Source organism: Hemitrygon akajei, chromosome 12 (genome assembly GCF_048418815.1).
Source record: "Hemitrygon akajei chromosome 12, sHemAka1.3, whole genome shotgun sequence".
Taxonomy (NCBI): domain Eukaryota; kingdom Metazoa; phylum Chordata; class Chondrichthyes; order Myliobatiformes; family Dasyatidae; genus Hemitrygon; species Hemitrygon akajei.
Genome location: NC_133135.1, coordinates 63,563,884 through 63,581,711, shown reverse-complemented (window position 1 = coordinate 63,581,711; position 17,828 = coordinate 63,563,884). Strand labels below are relative to the sequence as shown.

At 40.5% G+C, this 17,828-nt stretch overlaps 1 protein-coding gene across 1 annotated transcript in view; it reads right to left on the bottom strand.

Moving 5' to 3' along the window:
- LOC140736633 (testicular spindle-associated protein SHCBP1L-like) overlaps positions 1–17,828 on the bottom strand; it is an 86,460-nt gene that overhangs the window by 11,114 nt on the left and 57,518 nt on the right. Inside the window, exon 8 of the mRNA XM_073062449.1 lies at positions 3,906–4,156. Coding sequence (XP_072918550.1) covers positions 3,906–4,156 — 251 coding nt within the window. The remainder of the gene's footprint in view (positions 1–3,905; positions 4,157–17,828) is intronic.

The window sequence follows — 17,828 nt, the reverse complement described above, 5'->3', positions numbered from 1 at the left end:
AAAGCCGAATGGCATTGGGGAGTATTGATCTCGTCATCCTGTCTGAGGAGCATTGTATCGATAGCAACCTGTCGCTGAAACTGCTTCTCTGTCTCTGGATGGTGCTATGTAGAGGATGTTCAGGGTTTTCCATAATTGACCGTAGCCTACTCAGCGCCCTTCGCTCTGCTACCGATGTTATACTCTCCAGTACTTTGCCCATGACAGAGCCCGCCTTCCTTACCAGCTTATTAAGACGTGAGGCGTCCCTCTTAATGCTGCCTCCCCAACACGCCACCACAAAGAAGAGGGCGCTCTCCACAACTGACCCATAGAGCATCTTCAGCATCTCACTACAAACATTATTACATTTTTCCAGGTTCTGTTTCCCTATCTGCTCCTCAATATCCCTGTTACTATTGGGCGACCTATAAAAAACACCCAGTAAAGTTATTGACCCCTTCCTGTTCCTAACCTCCACCCACAGAGACTCCGTAGACAATCCCTCCATGGCGTTCACCTTTTCTGCAGCCGTGACACTATTTCTGATCAACAGTGCCACGCCCCCACCTCTTTTGCCTCCCTCCCTGTCCTTTCTGAAACATCTAAAACCCAGCACTTGAAGTAACCATTCTTGTCCCTGAGCCATCCAAGTCTCTGTAATGGCTACTACATCATTGCTCCAAGTACTGATCCACACGCTAAGCTCATCTGCTTTGTTCACAACACTCCTTGTGTTAAAATAGACACATCTCAAACCTTCGGTCTGAGCGCATCCCTTCTCTATCACCTGCCTCTCCTCCCTCTCACACTGTCTACAAGCTTTCTCTATTTGTGAGCCAACCTCACCTTCCCCAGTCTCTTCAGTTTGGTTCCCACCCCCCAACAATTCTAGTTTAAACTCTCCCCAGTAGCCTTAGCAAACCTCCCCACCAGGATAATTTTGTACAGTGTTCATCCTCTAAGTGAAGAAGTTGCCCTTCAGAGTCCCCTTAAATATTTCACTTTTCACCCTTAACCTATGACCTTTAGTTCTAGTCTCATCCAGCCTCAGTTGTAAAAGCCTGCTTGCATTTGCCCTATCTATACCCCTCATAATTTTGTATACTGTATCTCTTTCAAATCTCTCCTCTTTCTCTTAGGTCCCGGCAGCATGCTTGTAAACTTTCTTTGTACAGTTTTAATCTTTCTTTTCAAATCTTTTTATTAATTTTTAAGAAAAACATAAGGAAAATATTAGTACAAAACATTTGAGAGTACATAATAGATTAATTAACAATCAAATATATATTAATCAATACATAGAGTCTCTCAAACTCATAGTATAATGTAAAGGGATTAAGAGAAAAAAAGAAAACCCCCCCAAAAAAAAACAACTAAAAAAAAACTAACCAACATGGGCAATCGCATAATGTTAAATACATACAGTAGTGCCAATGACTCCCAACCTCCATCCACACAATTCAGGATAGTAGCAATAAGATTCAGGATCAGACCATTTAATTCATATGAAAATGTTGAATAAATGGTCTCCAAGTTTCTTCAAATTTAACTGAAGGATCAAAAACCACACTTCTAATTTTTTCTAAACTCAAACAGGAAATAGTTTGAGAGAACCACTGAAATACAGTTGGAGGGTTAGTTTCTTTCCAATTCAATAAAATAGATCTTCTAGCCATTAGTGTAACAAATGCAATCATTTGTTGGGATGAAGCGGATAAACACTTATTATCTGTCATTGGTAGACCAAAAATTGCGGAAAATGGATGTGGTTGGAGATTAATATTTAAGACTCTCGAAATAATATTAAAAATATCTTTCCAATAGTTTTGTAAACAAGGACAAGACCAAAACATATGAGTCAACGAAGCTATATCAGAATGACATCTATCACAGGTTGGATTAACATAAGAATAAAATCGAGCAAGTTTTAATCTTATTGATATCTTTCCAATAGTTAGGAATCCAGAACTGCACACAATACTCCAAATATGGTCTCACCATTGTCTTATACAACTTCAACATCACATCTCAACTCCTGTTCTCAAGTCTCTGATTTATAGAAGTCAATATGGTAAAAGCTCTCTTTACGATGCTATCAACTTGTGGTGCCGTTTTTGAGGAATTATGGATCTATATTCCCAGATTCCTTTGTTCTACTGCACTCCTTGGTAACTTTGGAATAGTTTTTTCAGCTGTTCCATATCTGGCTATAAGCTTTGATAGCCTTCCTCATGGTTCACTACGACCCCAAACTTGGTTTCACCCACAAATTTGCAGATCATAATGGACTATAAAGGTCCAAACATAATGGACCCTGCTTTGATTCCTGCTGCATACCACAGATAACAGGCCTTCAAGTCTGAGTGGCAGCTATCTACTACCACTCTGCCTTCTCCTGCTAAACCAATGTCAAATCCAATTTACTACTTCACCCTGAATGCCAAACGACTGAACCTTCTAGACCAGCTTCTCACTCAGGACCTTATCAAAAGCCTTACTAAAGTCAGCATAGACAATTTCCACTGATTTTCCTTCATCAATGTTCCTGGTAATTCTCAAAAAACTCTGTAAAATTAGTTAGACGTGCTCTACCGTGCACAAAGCTATGTTGATTACCTCTAATCAGGACCTGACTATCCAAATATTTATATATCCTGTCTCTCAAAATACCTTCTAATAATTTACCCCTACTGACATTAGGCTCATTAACCTATAATTTTATGGCTTATTCTTAGAACCTTTCTTGAACTATAGAACAGGATTAGCTAGCCACTCATCCTCCTGTACCTAAAGGTGTTTTAAATAGCTCTGCAATTTCTGCACTAGCCTTCCACAAGGTGTGAGGGGATACTTTGTCAGGCCCTGCGGATATGTCCACCCTAATTTGCCTCAGGACAGCAAGCAACTCCTCCTCTGTAATCCAGCCGCGGTCCATAACCTCACTACTGTTTTGCCTCAATTCTACAGACTCCGTTTCTATCTCCTGAGGAAATACAGATGCAAAAACTCCATTTAGCATCTCCCCCATCTCTTTCAGCTCCACACAGATGATAATGCTGATCTTTAAGTAGTTTTATTTCTCCATTGTAGTTTCCTAAGTAATTTTATCCTTTGGTATCCCTTTGCTCTTATACATCTGTAGAAGCCTTTGGTATTCTCCTTTACTTAGTCTGCCAGGAAAACCTCATGCCTTCTTGAAGCCCTCCTGAATTCCCCTCGTGTTATCATGCATTTCTTATTCTTAAAGCACCTCTTTTGTTCCTTGCTGCCTATACCTGCTATACTTCTTTTTCTTAACCAGGGCCTCAATATCCCTCAAAAGCCAAGGTTCCCTAAGCTTCTTGGCCTTTTTTATTCGCATACAAGCTCAGTACTCTCAATATTTTACTATGGAAAGCCTCTCAATTACTAAGAATCCCTTTGCCAGAAAACAACCTATCCTAATCCACACCTTGCATGTTCTTTCTGAAACCATCAAAATTGGCCTTTCTCCAATTTAGAATCTCAACCCTGGGCCCAGTCCTATTTTTTTCTAATTATCTTGAAGCTATAATGGAATTATGTTCCCTAGAACCAAGTTGTTCCCCTATACACACTTCTGTCACCTGCCCTGTCTTGTTCTCTAATAGGAGATCCAGTATTGCACTCTGTCTAGTTGGAATATCTCTATATAAGAAAGCTTTCATGAACATATTTGACACTCTATCCCAATTCAGTCCTTTAACAGTATGCAAGTCCCAGTCAACATATGGAAAGTTAAAATCACTTACCATCACAACCTTATTCTTCTTGCAGCTATCTATTTCTCTGTAATTTTGCTATTCTAAATCCCACTGATAATGCAATGCAAAATCCCACATAAAGTTAAATATTTCTATATAAATCCTATATAAAGTTAAATACTGTCAATAGAATACACTAACCTGAGCTCCTGTCAATTCACAGTTTTTCATGGTTAAAGCTGCTCCTGTGAGAACACAAACACCAGTGCCTTCGCATTTCAAAAGACAGTCTTCAAGTATCATGTGACCTGATTCTACTACCACAATGCCGTCAGTAGTTCCCCGCTGTACTAATGTAAGGTGAATTAAGCTAATGTTTTGGGACTTAGATGCCACAAAATTGTCTTGTGTAGGATCTGAAAAGATTATGACCTCTTCTCGACTTCCAGCCCCTGTCAGTAAAACAAACATTTTTGTCCTGAATTTAAGTTTAAACATTGCAATATTTTTGATCAGTTTTGATATAACAAAGTTAAAATATTTTTATAAATAAATTCTATCAATTTTGGTCTTGCTGCTAATGAAACATTCTAAGGAAGACCAATTCATATCACTCGAAAAAGACTCATTTAATGCTCCCCATAGAGCCAAGTATGAATAATTTGAAAACCAGATGTAGTTATACAATTATAAATAAGTAGCTCTTCAAATTATACAATAAGATCAAAAACAGTTGTTAAACTTAGAAATTTGATACTATTTTTATTGCTATAAATGAAAAATGACTTCACTTTAGTCAACAAGTTAAACAATATTTGAGTAAAGAAAATATTTAGGTCAATACATGAGTCTAATTCTATAATCTCAGATAACTTATTTTCTCTATATCAGCACTGGCTAGTTCCGCTGTAGATTAATCATTTGTGGTGTTCCCTCTTTTTCTTTCTTCATCAGAATTCACTGATGTTGTATTAGAGACTAGATTGCTATTTAAATTGTTACTTTTCTCATAGTTTAACTTCCTTTATGCTTATTTGTATGGTTGTATAATTAGCTGTTCGTCTGTACTATTTCATTAGATTTTCAGTAATACTGTATGTTGTACAGTTGGTTCTGTACTTCTGTAGTTTCTCTAGGAGTCTGAGATATCAAAGCAGTGTAAATTGAGACTGGTTGTTCCACAGACTGTTCTTATCAGAGAAAATTCTTTTATTTAACCCGTTTCAACGTTTGCAGTATGAAGAGAGGACACGTCTTCAGTCCTTTTTTGTTACTTGCCTTAGTTCTGTTTACTTTTTCTTTGCTGTTCCTTGCTGCTACTAACAGCTACTTTTTTCATGTCTTTCATACCTGAATTTACTTTGTGTTACTGCTGCTTCGAGCTGATTCTGTCTGACCTGTACTATGATAAACATCTATTAAAATAGCTGTAGCCATAAGATTTATGCCTCATTTCTGACTTTTGAAAAACCTATTGGACAAAATCATCTCCATATCGAACACTAACCTGATGGGTCTTTCTAGTAGGTCTATATTTTGCAGCTCTCATGTTCTCTCTAACTTCCCTCATTCACCGAACTAGTTAAATCTGTCCCCACAGTAACCTTGAGCTCATCAGAGATATTCTCTATTCTAAGCATTCTTCCTCCAGCCTCTCTGAAACTTAAGTAATTTAATTTCTTCTTTCATATTTATGATACAGGAGCTTCAATTATGAAACAATACTATTTCTTTGTACAGATGTAGCCTGGCCTGATGATTGTTTCCAGCATCTTCAGTTTTTGCATGGGTCAATGCTCCTTCCTCCACATCACAGAAATAACATTAAGCAGTGCTGTGTATAGAAGTTGATATATGCCTTGAGTTACAAGCAACTTTAATTTTCATAATCTATGGCAATGAGTTCTTGATTCAAGGCCTTAAAATTTTTCAACAGATGCCCAGATGCACAGAAGTCTCCAGTGAGGAACAGTCTCTCTGGGTGGTGGAAAGGAAGGGAACGTGAACATAAACCCAGTGGCCACATTATTTGCATTAATGAGTACACCTACTCATTAATACAAATATCTAATCAGTCAATCATACAGCAGCAACTCAATGCATATAAGCTTGCAGAAATGGTCAAGAGGTTCAGTTTCTATTCAGTCCAAACATCAGAATGGGGGAAGAAATATGATCTAACTGACTTTGACAATGGAATAATTGCTGGTGCCATGGGATGGTTTGAGTAACTGATAAACAGCTGATATTCTGGGATTTTCCCACACACAGTCTCTAGAGTTTACAGGGAATGGTGCGAAGAACAAAAAGCATCCAGTGAGCAGAAATTCAGTGTGTGAAAACGGTTTTGTTACTGAGAGGCCAGAGGAGAATCGCCAGCCTAGTTCAAGCTGACAGGAATGCAACAGTAATTTAAATAACCACATGTTACAACAGTGGTGTGCTGAAGAGCATCTCTAAATACACAACACATTGGAATTTGATGTGGATGGGCGACAGCAGCAAAAGACCATGAGCATTATTTCTTATTTAAAATGGCGTGATAAGTAGTGACGCTCTGCATGCAGCTCTAATGGGATTCATCAAATATTCCTATTTAGGATTACCACGGCTGAAATCTACAGTAACAGCCATGGGTACTTCAGTAAGCAGTATACCTTTAAGACATTTAAAAAATCTATCAGTACTCAAAATTTGCAGACCCCGTACAGCATGAGTGCAGTGGGGATGCTGTGCCAATCTCATGGGGCAATTGAAATGCAGAGGCTTCAGATTCTTACTCCTGACTATCCTGCTGGCAAATACCTAGTCTTTGGAAAATAAAATTGAAGACCTCAGAACAAGATTTCCATCATCATCTTGGTAGCGGTGTACATTCCACCTTAGGTCAACATCTTGCAGGCACTGCAAGAACTGAGCATCATAATCAGCAGGCATGAAGTGGTGCACCCTGATGCTTTCCCTATCACCGCAGGGGATTTCAACTAAGCCAGCTTGAGGAAGTCTCTAAGCAACTACAACCAACATATCACCTGTGGAACCAGAAGAACCAACACATTTGACCACTTTATGCCACCATCACAAAAACTTTCCCTGCCATACCATGCCCATACTTGGAAAGTCTGATCACCTTGTTGTACTTTTACTCCCGATGAAAAGGCAGAAACTGAAGACAGCAGCACCAGTGGTGAGGACCAAGATGGTATGGTCAAAAGAAGTTTAGAAGCACCCACAGTTCAGCTTTGAGTTGGTGAACTGGACTATATCATCTTTGAATCTGATTGAATACGCCACAGTTATCACCGACATCATTAAGACCTGTGTGGATGAGTGTACGCCTTTGAGACCATACCGGACATGCCAAAACCAAAAGACATGGATGAATCATGAGATCGTAATCTGCTGAGGGCTAGGTCTGTAGCATTCAAGAGCAGTGATCAATAATTATACAAGAAGTCCAGATATGACTGATGGAAGGCTATATTTTAAGAGTGAAAAAACAATTCCAATTAAGGTTAGAGAGAGAATTGGAACCCTGTCAGCTCTGGCAGGGTTTGCAGGCCATTAATTCCAACAAAGCAAAACCTAGCATCATGAATGGCTGTGATGCTTCACTTCTAGATGAACTCAAGGCCTTTTATGCATGCTTTGTAAGGGAGAATAAAACTACACCTGTGCGAATTCCTGCAGCATCGAGTGACCCTGTGATCACTGTCTCAAATGATGATGTCAGGAATTTTTCAAGAAGGTGAACCCTTGCAAGATGTGTACCTGTAGGGCTCTGAAAACCTGTGCCAATCAGCTGGCAGAAGTATTCAAGGACATCTTCAAACTCCCATTGCTGCAGCTGGAGATTCCCACCTGCTTCAAAAGAGCAACGATCATACCAGTAGACTAAAAGAGCAGGGAGAATTGCCCATTTACTGTGATGAAGTGTTTTGAGAGGTTGGTCATAGCTGGAATCAACTCTGACCTAAAGCATGGACATGAACCTGCTGCAATTTGCCTATTGTCACAAACTCACTGTATCACCACTTGGTCTTGAATTGTCCAGGTTGGACAATACCTGTGTCAGGCTGCAGGTAATTGATTACAGCTCAGCATTCATACCCTCATTTCTCATCAACAAGCTCCAAAACCTGGGCCTCTGTAACTCCCTCTGCAATTGGATCCTTGACTTCCTCATCTGGAGACCACAGCCAATGTATTTGGAATTAACATCTCCTCCTTTCTTTTTCAGCGGCTCAAAAGAGGGGAGTGTAAGTGTCAGTGTCAGAGTCCTGCAGAAGTCAGGAGAGAGAGTATAAAAGTATAAGATTCTGGTTAAGTCAGGTCTTTTAGGGCTGTGCAAATGCGGTAAGTGTTGGCGTCAGAGGACTATAGGTTTTTGCATATATAACAGCATGAAGCAGAAAAACTATTACAATTCACTTATTGTACTTTAAACACTGAACACAAAAGCGCAGTAAATGAACTTCATGTAATTGTGTCATCACGTCAGAGCAGCCTCTTAAAGAGAACCCCCAAATCAATATCAGTGATTGTGTATTATGTACATTTCCACCAATTACATCACACTACACAGGCTCCAGCAGAATTCACTAAAACCAGCATTGTCAGCCTGTCTGGACTCTGATGAGTTGCCCAGCTTGGGTCCTATGTTCTATGAGCAGAGGAATAGTAGGGGCCTCTGGCTCATCCAGATGTGTGTTGACATGCCCATGTTCATGTCTTGGTGGCAGGGGCATGGTAACAGAACCCTCCAAATCTTGGTGGGCTAGTTTAAAGTGATCTACCAAAACACATTCAGGTTTACCCCTCTTATCTGTGATAAAAGTCTTTTCTAACCCTTCCAGAATGTGGAACAGGCCACTGAAAGGGGGCCCAAGGGGATATTGGTGTGCATTATGGCAGACAAAAACAAATGAGATGGAATATAGATCAACAGGAACCCAAGAATGCTGTGCGCCATGATGGGAGGTAGGAATAAGTGCAAAGGAATTGAAATTACTGAGGAGGGTGGAACGCTGTTGAGAGGCTGATCAGGTGGTCATGGTGTCAGGAGTAAAATCACATACCACTTATAACAGCTGCCCATATACCAATGCAGCTGTGGGTGATTACAGGTCCTCTTTTAGAACTATTCTGAGCCTCCAGCAGGACCCACATGAGACAATCATGCCAACACTCATCCATCAGGGAAACCCTCAGGGCAGCCTTTCAGGAGCTGTGAAACCGCTCGCATAGGCCATTGGACTGTGGGAGACATGCCATGGTATGATGTAGCCTAATGTCGAGGTTCTGGACCATCATAGTCCAGAGGTTTGATATGAATTGGGGATGGTGGTCACAGGAAATATCAGATAGGTTGCCAAACCGAGCAACCCAGGTACTGATGAACACCTGAGGCATGTCTGTGGCCATTGTCGACGCTAGAGAAACAACCTCTGGCCACCTGGTTGTACCATGGTAGGGAACTACATGAAACTGTGGGGAGAGAGGAAGGGGGGGTGGGATGGTGAAGTGGACACCATTGCTCAGGACCTCGAAAGGTGCCAATGACACCTGGACATGACAGTTAATTTTTGCCCGCAGACACTCCACACAAGCTGCAGTCCAATCACGCATGACCTTTCTAAGGCCTTGCCACACAAACTTTAATGCAACCAACTTCTGTGAGGCCTTCCCAATTGGATGGAGTTAAAAACAGTCCATCTCCAGCTTGCAGACCCTACAGTTGAGACATTGCACAGGAGAGAAACCCTAGCTTCTCTGAACTTAATGTCAACTAACTGCAGGCACTTGACTGCTGTTCTGTAAACTTGGACCTCTGGGTCAGTAGCTTGTTCAGCTGCCATGCTGGCATAGTCATTCCCTATGTGTATGGCCTCAACGGCTAGCCTTGAGAGGCAAATCAGTCACAGCATTATTTTGCCCCTTAATATGTTGTATATCAGTTCTGAACTGATATACAAACACAGTGAAATGGCAATTCTCTAGAAGAAAATGAAAATGGCAGACAGTCAAATAGAGACTAAGAAGCTCATGATCAAACATGCTGTATTCCCTTTTGGGGGTGGGGGGGACAGAGCTGCCGGCTGAAGAAGATGAGTAGCTGCCATATACCTCTGACTGTTCATGCACAGCACCCACAGCATCAGTGGTAATGACAATGAGTGCATTGGGGAGCAGGTGCTCCAGTACGGTTGTGTTGGAAAGAGCTCGTTTAGTATCATCAGATGCCCTGGTCATATCCACTGGCCTATCAAACACTTGATTAGGGGTACTGCCTTTAAGCACACAATATAGGAGAAGCATAAGTTCAGAAGCTTGCAGAATGAAGCAGTGATAGGAATTCACCACCTAAAAAATCCTGTAGATTTTTAGTAGTGCAGGGTGGTGGGAAGTCCATAATAGCAACACACACAAAATGCTGGAGGAACTCAGCAGACCAGGCAACATCTATGAAAAAAGTACAGTTGATGTTTTGGGCTGAAACGTCAACTGTACTCTTTTCCATAGATGCTACCTGGCCTGCTGAATTCCTCCAGCATTTTGTGTGTATTGCTCAGATTTCCAGCATCTGCAGATTTTTCTCTTGTTTGTGAGTCCATAAATGCAGAGTCTTTTGATGGGAGGGGTTTTGCACCTTCTGCAGAGATGCGAAGGCCAAAAAAGTCAATGACTGACAACCTAAACTTGCATTTAGAAAGGTCAATGATCTTATTAAGGCATCGGTAATTGCCACATGGGTGGCAACCACCAGTGGACTTGGGGATCATACAGAGGGGTTAAGTCCAGGGGCTACTTGACCAGCATACAATGTCAAGTCTTTCCATGTTGGCAAACTCAGCCTTTGTGGTTGCCAGCTTTTGTGGATCCAGTCAACGTGCACTGTTATGAACTGGCGGGCCAGTTGCAGAAATGTGGTGCTTGATCCCATGCTTTGTGACTGTAGTGGAGAATATGGGCTTGATAAGGTTTGGGAATTTGCCCAACAGTCGAGTAAACTCACACACGGAGATGCATGCGCTTGACAGTCATTGTGGGGAACGCATTGGGGAAGTAGAGTAACAACCTGAAGTCCTTGACATTCACAAGTCGACAAGATTGACTAACAGTCCTTGGGCATACAGGAAATCTGCTTTGAGCAGAGGTTTAGCCATTTTAGCCAGGGCGAAGTCCCATGTGCTCAGACTCTGAATGTCCAAAAGTCTGCAAAAGGTGTGTTTTCAGCAATCCGTATTACATCTTGTTCAGGCGGGTGCTCTAGTACACTCACCACTCCTGATGCTGTGGAACTGCTGAGCAACACTACCATGCAGTAAAATTTGGTGTTGTCAACAGCGATTTCATGCGCGTGTATTGGGTCACTGCTTGTACGTACAAACCAAGCAATAGCATTTTGCTCCCAAAACTCCAACAGTTTTAAAGCGACTGCATTGGCCGACATGTTCAATAACTCTGGAATCATTTTATAGTATCATGGTCACTAATGTAGGTTTTTGCAAATAGAATGGTGTGAGGCATTTTTATTATACTTCAAACACTGAACACAAAGATGTGGTAAAAGAACTTCACATAATTTCGTCATCACGTCAAATCATCCTCTTATAATGAACCCCAACTCAATGTCTGTGTAAATGGCAATGTGATATTAAGTTACTTTGAAATAGAAAATAGAATGTGTATAAGAACCTTGTTGTATACAGGTCAGGTTTTGTTTGTGTGAGCATTGTGAATCGACTTTCCATGGATAACCAACTATTTCATCCAATGAACCAAAAAACAAGATGGCAAGTCATCCAAGATTGAAGAACCAGCATGGGAATGAAATGCTTAATGATGTAGAGGATTTAATAAAGTTGGATATACAAGGATCTGAATATGAACTTGTAGACATACTGACTTGTACTGAAACTACGAGGGGTGATTGATAAGTTTGTGGCCTAAGTAGAAGGAGTCAATTTCAGAAAACATAGCACATTTATTTTCAACATAGTCCCCATCTCACATTTAAGCACTTAGTCCAGCGGTCGTGGAGCATACGGATCTTGGACCTCCAGAAAATGTCCACAACAGGGGTGATTGATATGTTTGTGGCCCAAGGTGGAAAAAGATGAGTTATACAGCTCTCTTTACATTCACATGCAGTTCAACTCTTTGAGTGATTATGCAGAAAGTTTGAAGTTAATATCTCATCAGGGGTAATTGATAGGTTCGTGGCCTAAGGTAGAAGGAGCTGAGTTATTAACGTCAAACTTTCCGCCTAATCACTTAAAGAGTTGAACTGCATGTGCATGTAACTAGAGCTGTATAACTCATCTCCTTCTACCTTAGGCCACGAATTTATCAATCACCCATCTGTGGACACTTTCTTGGAGGTCCAAGATCCGTATGCTCCACGACCGCTGGACTAAGTGTGTAAATGTAGGAGGGAACTATGTTGAAAAATAAATGAACTACTTTATCTAAAATTGACTCCTTCTTCCTTAGGCCACAAACTTATCAATAACCCCTTGTAAAGTTAACCATAATAATTAAGAATTAGAATTCAATTAAGTTTTCCAACTAACTAGGGATAAATAGAAAGGCAATTGTTAGTCTGTAAACCTTTAAATAGGGAATAACACTAGATCTAATTAGTTAGAGAAAATGGAATAACATAGATTATTCTAATGAATTTCACTATTCTAACTGAAAAGGAATTTGGTTTTTGTTTGATATCCGAGATTTAGAATCTAAACAGAATGGTGGAATTTAGAATTGTTCTTACTCATGTACATATTTTGTATATATTGCTTTTTTTTTATAAACAAACTTACCTCCTCAGTGGAAAGGATGAGCAGTTTCAAGTTCCTGTGTGTCAACATTTCTGAAGATCTATCTTGGGCCCGACATATTGATGCAATTACAAAGAAGGCACAGCAGTGGCTATATTTCATGAGGACTTTGAGGAGACTTGGTATCTTACTAAAAACTTTTGCAAATTTATACAGATGTACTGTGGAGAGCATTCTAACTGGTTGCATAGATCTCCAGTATGGAATGGCAACTACAGAGGATCAGAAAAAGCTGCAGAACTTGTAAACTCAGCCAGCTCCATCATGAACACTAGCCTCACCAGCTTCAAGGATATTTTCAAAAGGCGATGCTTCAAAAAAGCAGCATCAATCATTAAGGACATACAGCACCCAGCACATGCCCCTTTCTTATTGCTATCATCAAGGAGGTGGTACAGGAAACTGAAAACATGCATTCAACATTCAGGAACTGCATCTTCAGTTCTGCCATCAGATTTCTGAATGAACACTATGAACCATGAACACTAAATCACTTCTTTCTCCTCTCTTTTTGCACTACTTACTTATTTTTTTAGATATACTTCTTACTGGACTTTACAGTTTTTACTATTATATATTGCAATGTACTGCTACTGCAAAACAACATTATATATATCTCAATCACACACCAGTGATATTAAATCTGATTCTAATCCTGATGTACACTCAGTGGCTGCACAGGAGGTACTTGATAAATTGGCCACTGACTATATTTGTAATAGTTTCACACTGAAGGTATCAAAAATTAAAATCCCTTTTTTAAATTTTGCATTTAAATCCCTTACTTCCAGCTCCTTACGGTTAAGATTTACGGTTCTTTTTTGATGTTAACATATTATAGTTCAGGTAGTAGGCAATATATCTTTTTCTATCAATACAGCTCTGTGGTGATAAAAGTTCTGATTAACTTTTTTATATATCGTAAGGTTGGCTTTGAGTTGGGTAGTGGGAGGGTGGGGTGGTAACTAACTTTATACGATTCTACTATGGGTGCTTTTTCTTAATTGTTATGAACTGTACATTTGATATGTTTGTTTTGCACTGTATAAACCTCTTTTTTTACTGTTTTTTGTTTTGTCACATTGTAGAAACTCATTAAAAAATTAATAAAAAAATTAAACTCTCATAACATATTCTTGGTCAACCACAGGACATGGAACACCAACTCTTACAACTTCTCCTTTCAAGGATCCTGAATTATCTTTACAGGTGAAGCCACAATTAAATTATAAAAGTATTTAATTGGAGTAAGGGGAATTATGAGGCTATCAGGCAGGAAATTGGAAGCTTAAATTGGAATTAGATGGCTTCATGGAAAATTACAGAAGAAATGTGGCAAATGTTCAGGGGATATTTGTGTGGAGTTCTGCATAGGTACATTCCAATGAGACAGGGAAGTAATGTTAGGGTACAGGAACCATGGTGTACAAAGGCTATAACAAATCTAGTCAAGAAGAAAAGAAACGCTTACAAAAGGTTCAGAGAGCCAGGTAATGTTAGAGATCTAAAAAGATTTTAAGGCCATCAGGAAGGAACTTAAGAAGGAAATTAGGAGAGCCAGAAGGGGCCATGAGAAGGCCTTGATGGACAGGATTGAGGAAAACCCCAAGACATTCTACAAGTATGTGAAGAGCAAGAGGATAAGACGTGAAAGAATAGGGCCTATCAATGTGACAGTGGGAAAATGTGTATGGAACCGGAGGAAGTAGCAGAGGTATTTAATGAATACTTTGCTTCAGTATTCACTATGGAAAGGATTTTGGAGATAGTAGTGATGACTTGCAGCAGACTGAAAACCTTGAACATGTAGATATTAAGAAAGAGGATGTGCTGGAGCTTTTGGAAAGCATCGTTGGATAAGTTGCTGGGACCAGATGAGATGTACCCCAGGCTACTGTGGGAGGCGAGGGAGGAGATTGCTGAGCCTCTGGCGATGATCTTTGCATCATCAATGGGGACGGGAGAGGTTCTGGAGGATTGGAGGGTTTCAAATGTTGTTCCTTTATTCAAGAAAGGGTGTAGAGATAGCCCAGGAAATTACAGACCAGTGAGTCTTACTTCAGTGCTTGGTAAGTTGATGGAGCAGATCCTGAAAGGCAAAATTTATGAACATTTGGAGAGGTATAGTATGATTAGGAATAGTCAGCATGGCTTTGTCAAGGGCAGGTCATGCCTTATGATTGAAAGTTTTGAGGATGTGACTAAACACATTGATGAAGGAAGAGCAATAGATGTAGTGTATATGGATTTCAGCAAGGCATTTGATAAGGTACTCCATGCAAGGCTTATTGAGAAAGTAAGGAGGCATGGGATCCAAAGGGACATTGCTTTGTGGATCTAGAACCTGCTTGCCCATGGAAGGCAAAGAGAGGTTGTAGACGGGTCATATTCTGCATGGATGATGGTCACCAGTGGAGTGCCTCAGGGATCTGTTTTGGGATCCTTCGTGATTTTTATAAATGACCTGGAAGAGGAATTTGGAGGGATGGGTTAGTAAATTTGCTGATCACACTAAGGTTGGAGGTGTTGTGGACAGTGTGGAGATCTGTCAGAGGTTACAGCGGGACATTGATAGGATGCAACTCTGGGCTGAGAATTGGCAGATGGAGTTCAACCCAGATAAGTGTGGAGTGGTTCATTTTGGTAGGTCAAATATGATGGCAGAATATAGTATTAATGCTAAGACTCTTGGCAGTGTGGAGGATCAGAGGGATCTTGGGGTCCGAGTCCATAGGACGCTCAAAGCAGCTGTGCAGGTTGACTCTATGGCTAAGAAGGCCTATGGTGTATTGGCCTTCATCAATCGTGGAATTGAACTTAGGAGCCGAGAGGTAATGTTGCAGCTATATAGGATCCTAGTCAGACCCCACTTGGAGTATTGTGCTCAGTTCTGGTCGCCTCACTACAGGAAGGATGTGGAAACCACAGAAAGGGTGCAGAGATTTACAAGGATGTTGCCTGGATTAGGAAGCATGCCTTATGAGAATAGGTTGAGTGAACTCTGCTTTTTCTCCTTGGAGCTATGGAGGATAAGAGGTGACTTGATAGAGGTGTATAAGATGATGAGAGGCATTGATCATGTGGATAGTTAGAGGCTTTTTCCCAGTGTTGAAATGGTTGCCACAAAAGGACACAGGTTTAAGGTGCTTGGGAGTAGGTACAGAGGAGATGTCAGGGGTAAATTTTTTACTCAGAGAGTGGTGAATGCGTGGAATTGTCTGCTGGCAACTGTGGTGGAGGCGGATACGATAGGGTCTTTTAAGAGACTCCTGGATAGGTACATGGAGCTTAGAAAAATAGAGGGCTATGGGTAAGCCTAGTAATTTCTAAGGTAGGGACATGTTTGGCACAACTTTGTGGGCTGAAGGGCCTGTATTATGCTACTATTCAGTATCATCTTCATGGGCAATTCATTGGGATCAAACTGTTTGAAAGTGACTTATGTGGCCAAGTTGGGAATCACATACTCCCAAACAGTACGGGTAGTGCTTGGTAGAGCAGACCAAAAGGTAGTTTATGAGGTAGTCCTTCCAACTTTTAAGGAGCTCAGTGAGCTCCTGATGTATTGACTCAAAATTCATATTATCATCCACTTGATCAGGGACTCTCCAGAGAAAGTGTGATGTTATAGATTTCAATGAGCTTTTTCCTTTGTCTGATTGGAAATGTCCTAAGATGGAGCTCCAAATTGAGTGTTTCATAAATCTGGTATTAGGCATGCAATCAATTTGGACAACTCTTCGAGACAACTGAGTCTAACTAGTGCATCAGTGCTGGGAGTGTTGGCCTGAGAAAGGTCACTGAAATCGGTTTACATATCCTGCTATTGAATTTGGAGAAATTCAGAGATATATTGGAGTTATTTTTCCAGTGCCTTGAAATGTCTATTGCTGCTAGTCCAGGTTTCAGATGCAAATGGTATATAAATCATAAGACCATAAGATATTAGGTATATAAATCATAAGACAGAATTAGGCCTTCTGGCCCATTGAGTCTGCTCCATCATTTCATCATGGCAGATCCAATATTCCTCTGAGCCCCAATCTCCTGCCTTCTCCCTGTATTCCTTCATGCCCTGACCAGTCAAGAATCTATCAGCCTCTGCCTTAAATATACATAAAGACTTAGCCTCCATAGCTGACCATGGCAAAGAATTCCACAGATTCATCACTCCCTGGCTAAAAAAATTCCTCCTCATCTCCATTCTAAAACCTCTATTCTCACGCCGTGTCCTCTGGTCTTAGCCTTTCCCACCATAGTAAACATCCTTTCCAAATCCACTCTATCAAGGCCTTTCACTACTTGATTGGTTTCAATGACATCACCACTCATTCTCGGAGTTCCTGTGAATACAGGTCCATAGCCAACAAACGCTCTTCACGTGACAAGCCATTCAATTCTGGAATCATTTCCGTGAACCTGTTTTGAGCACTCTGCAGTTTCAGCACATCTTTCCTAAGGGGTCCAAAACTGCTCACAATTCTCCAAGTGAGGTCTCATCAGTGCTATATGAAGTCTCAACATTACATCCTTGCTTTTATATTCTAGTCTTCTTCAAATGAATGCTAACATTGCATTTGCTTTCCTTACCACAGACTCAACCTGCATATTAACCTTAAGGGAATCTTGCACAAGCACTCAGAAGTCCCTTTACACCTCACTTTTTTGTATTTTCTCTCCATTTAGAAAATATTCTACCCTTTCATTTCTCCTACCAAAGTACATGGCTACACACTTCCCAACACTGTATTCCATCTGCTACTTCTTTGCCTATTCTCCTAATCAAAATCCTTCTGTAGCCTCTTTACTTCCTCAAAATCACCTGTCCTTCCATCTATCTTCATATCATCTGCAAACTTTGCCACAGTGTCATCAATTCCATCATCCAAATTATTGACACATAATGTAAAAAGAACTGGTCCCAACAGACCCCTGAGGAACACCTCCAGTCACTGGCAGCCAGCTGAAAAAGGATCCCTTTATTCCCATTATTTGCCTCCTGCCAATCAGCCATGCCATTGAATTGACTTTATTTCTTACATCCTTCACATACGTGGAGTAAAAATCTTTATGTTACATCTCCATCTGAATATGCAAAGTGCAAATTATAGTAATTTGTAATAAATAGTATGTACAGTAAGATATACAACAGAACAGTCAATATAGCTTAGAAATACAATTGTGTCAGCGTATATTAATCAGTCTGATGGCCTGTTGGAAGAAGCTGTCACGGAGCCTGTTGGTCCTGGCTTTAATGCTGCAGTACCACTTCCTGGACGGT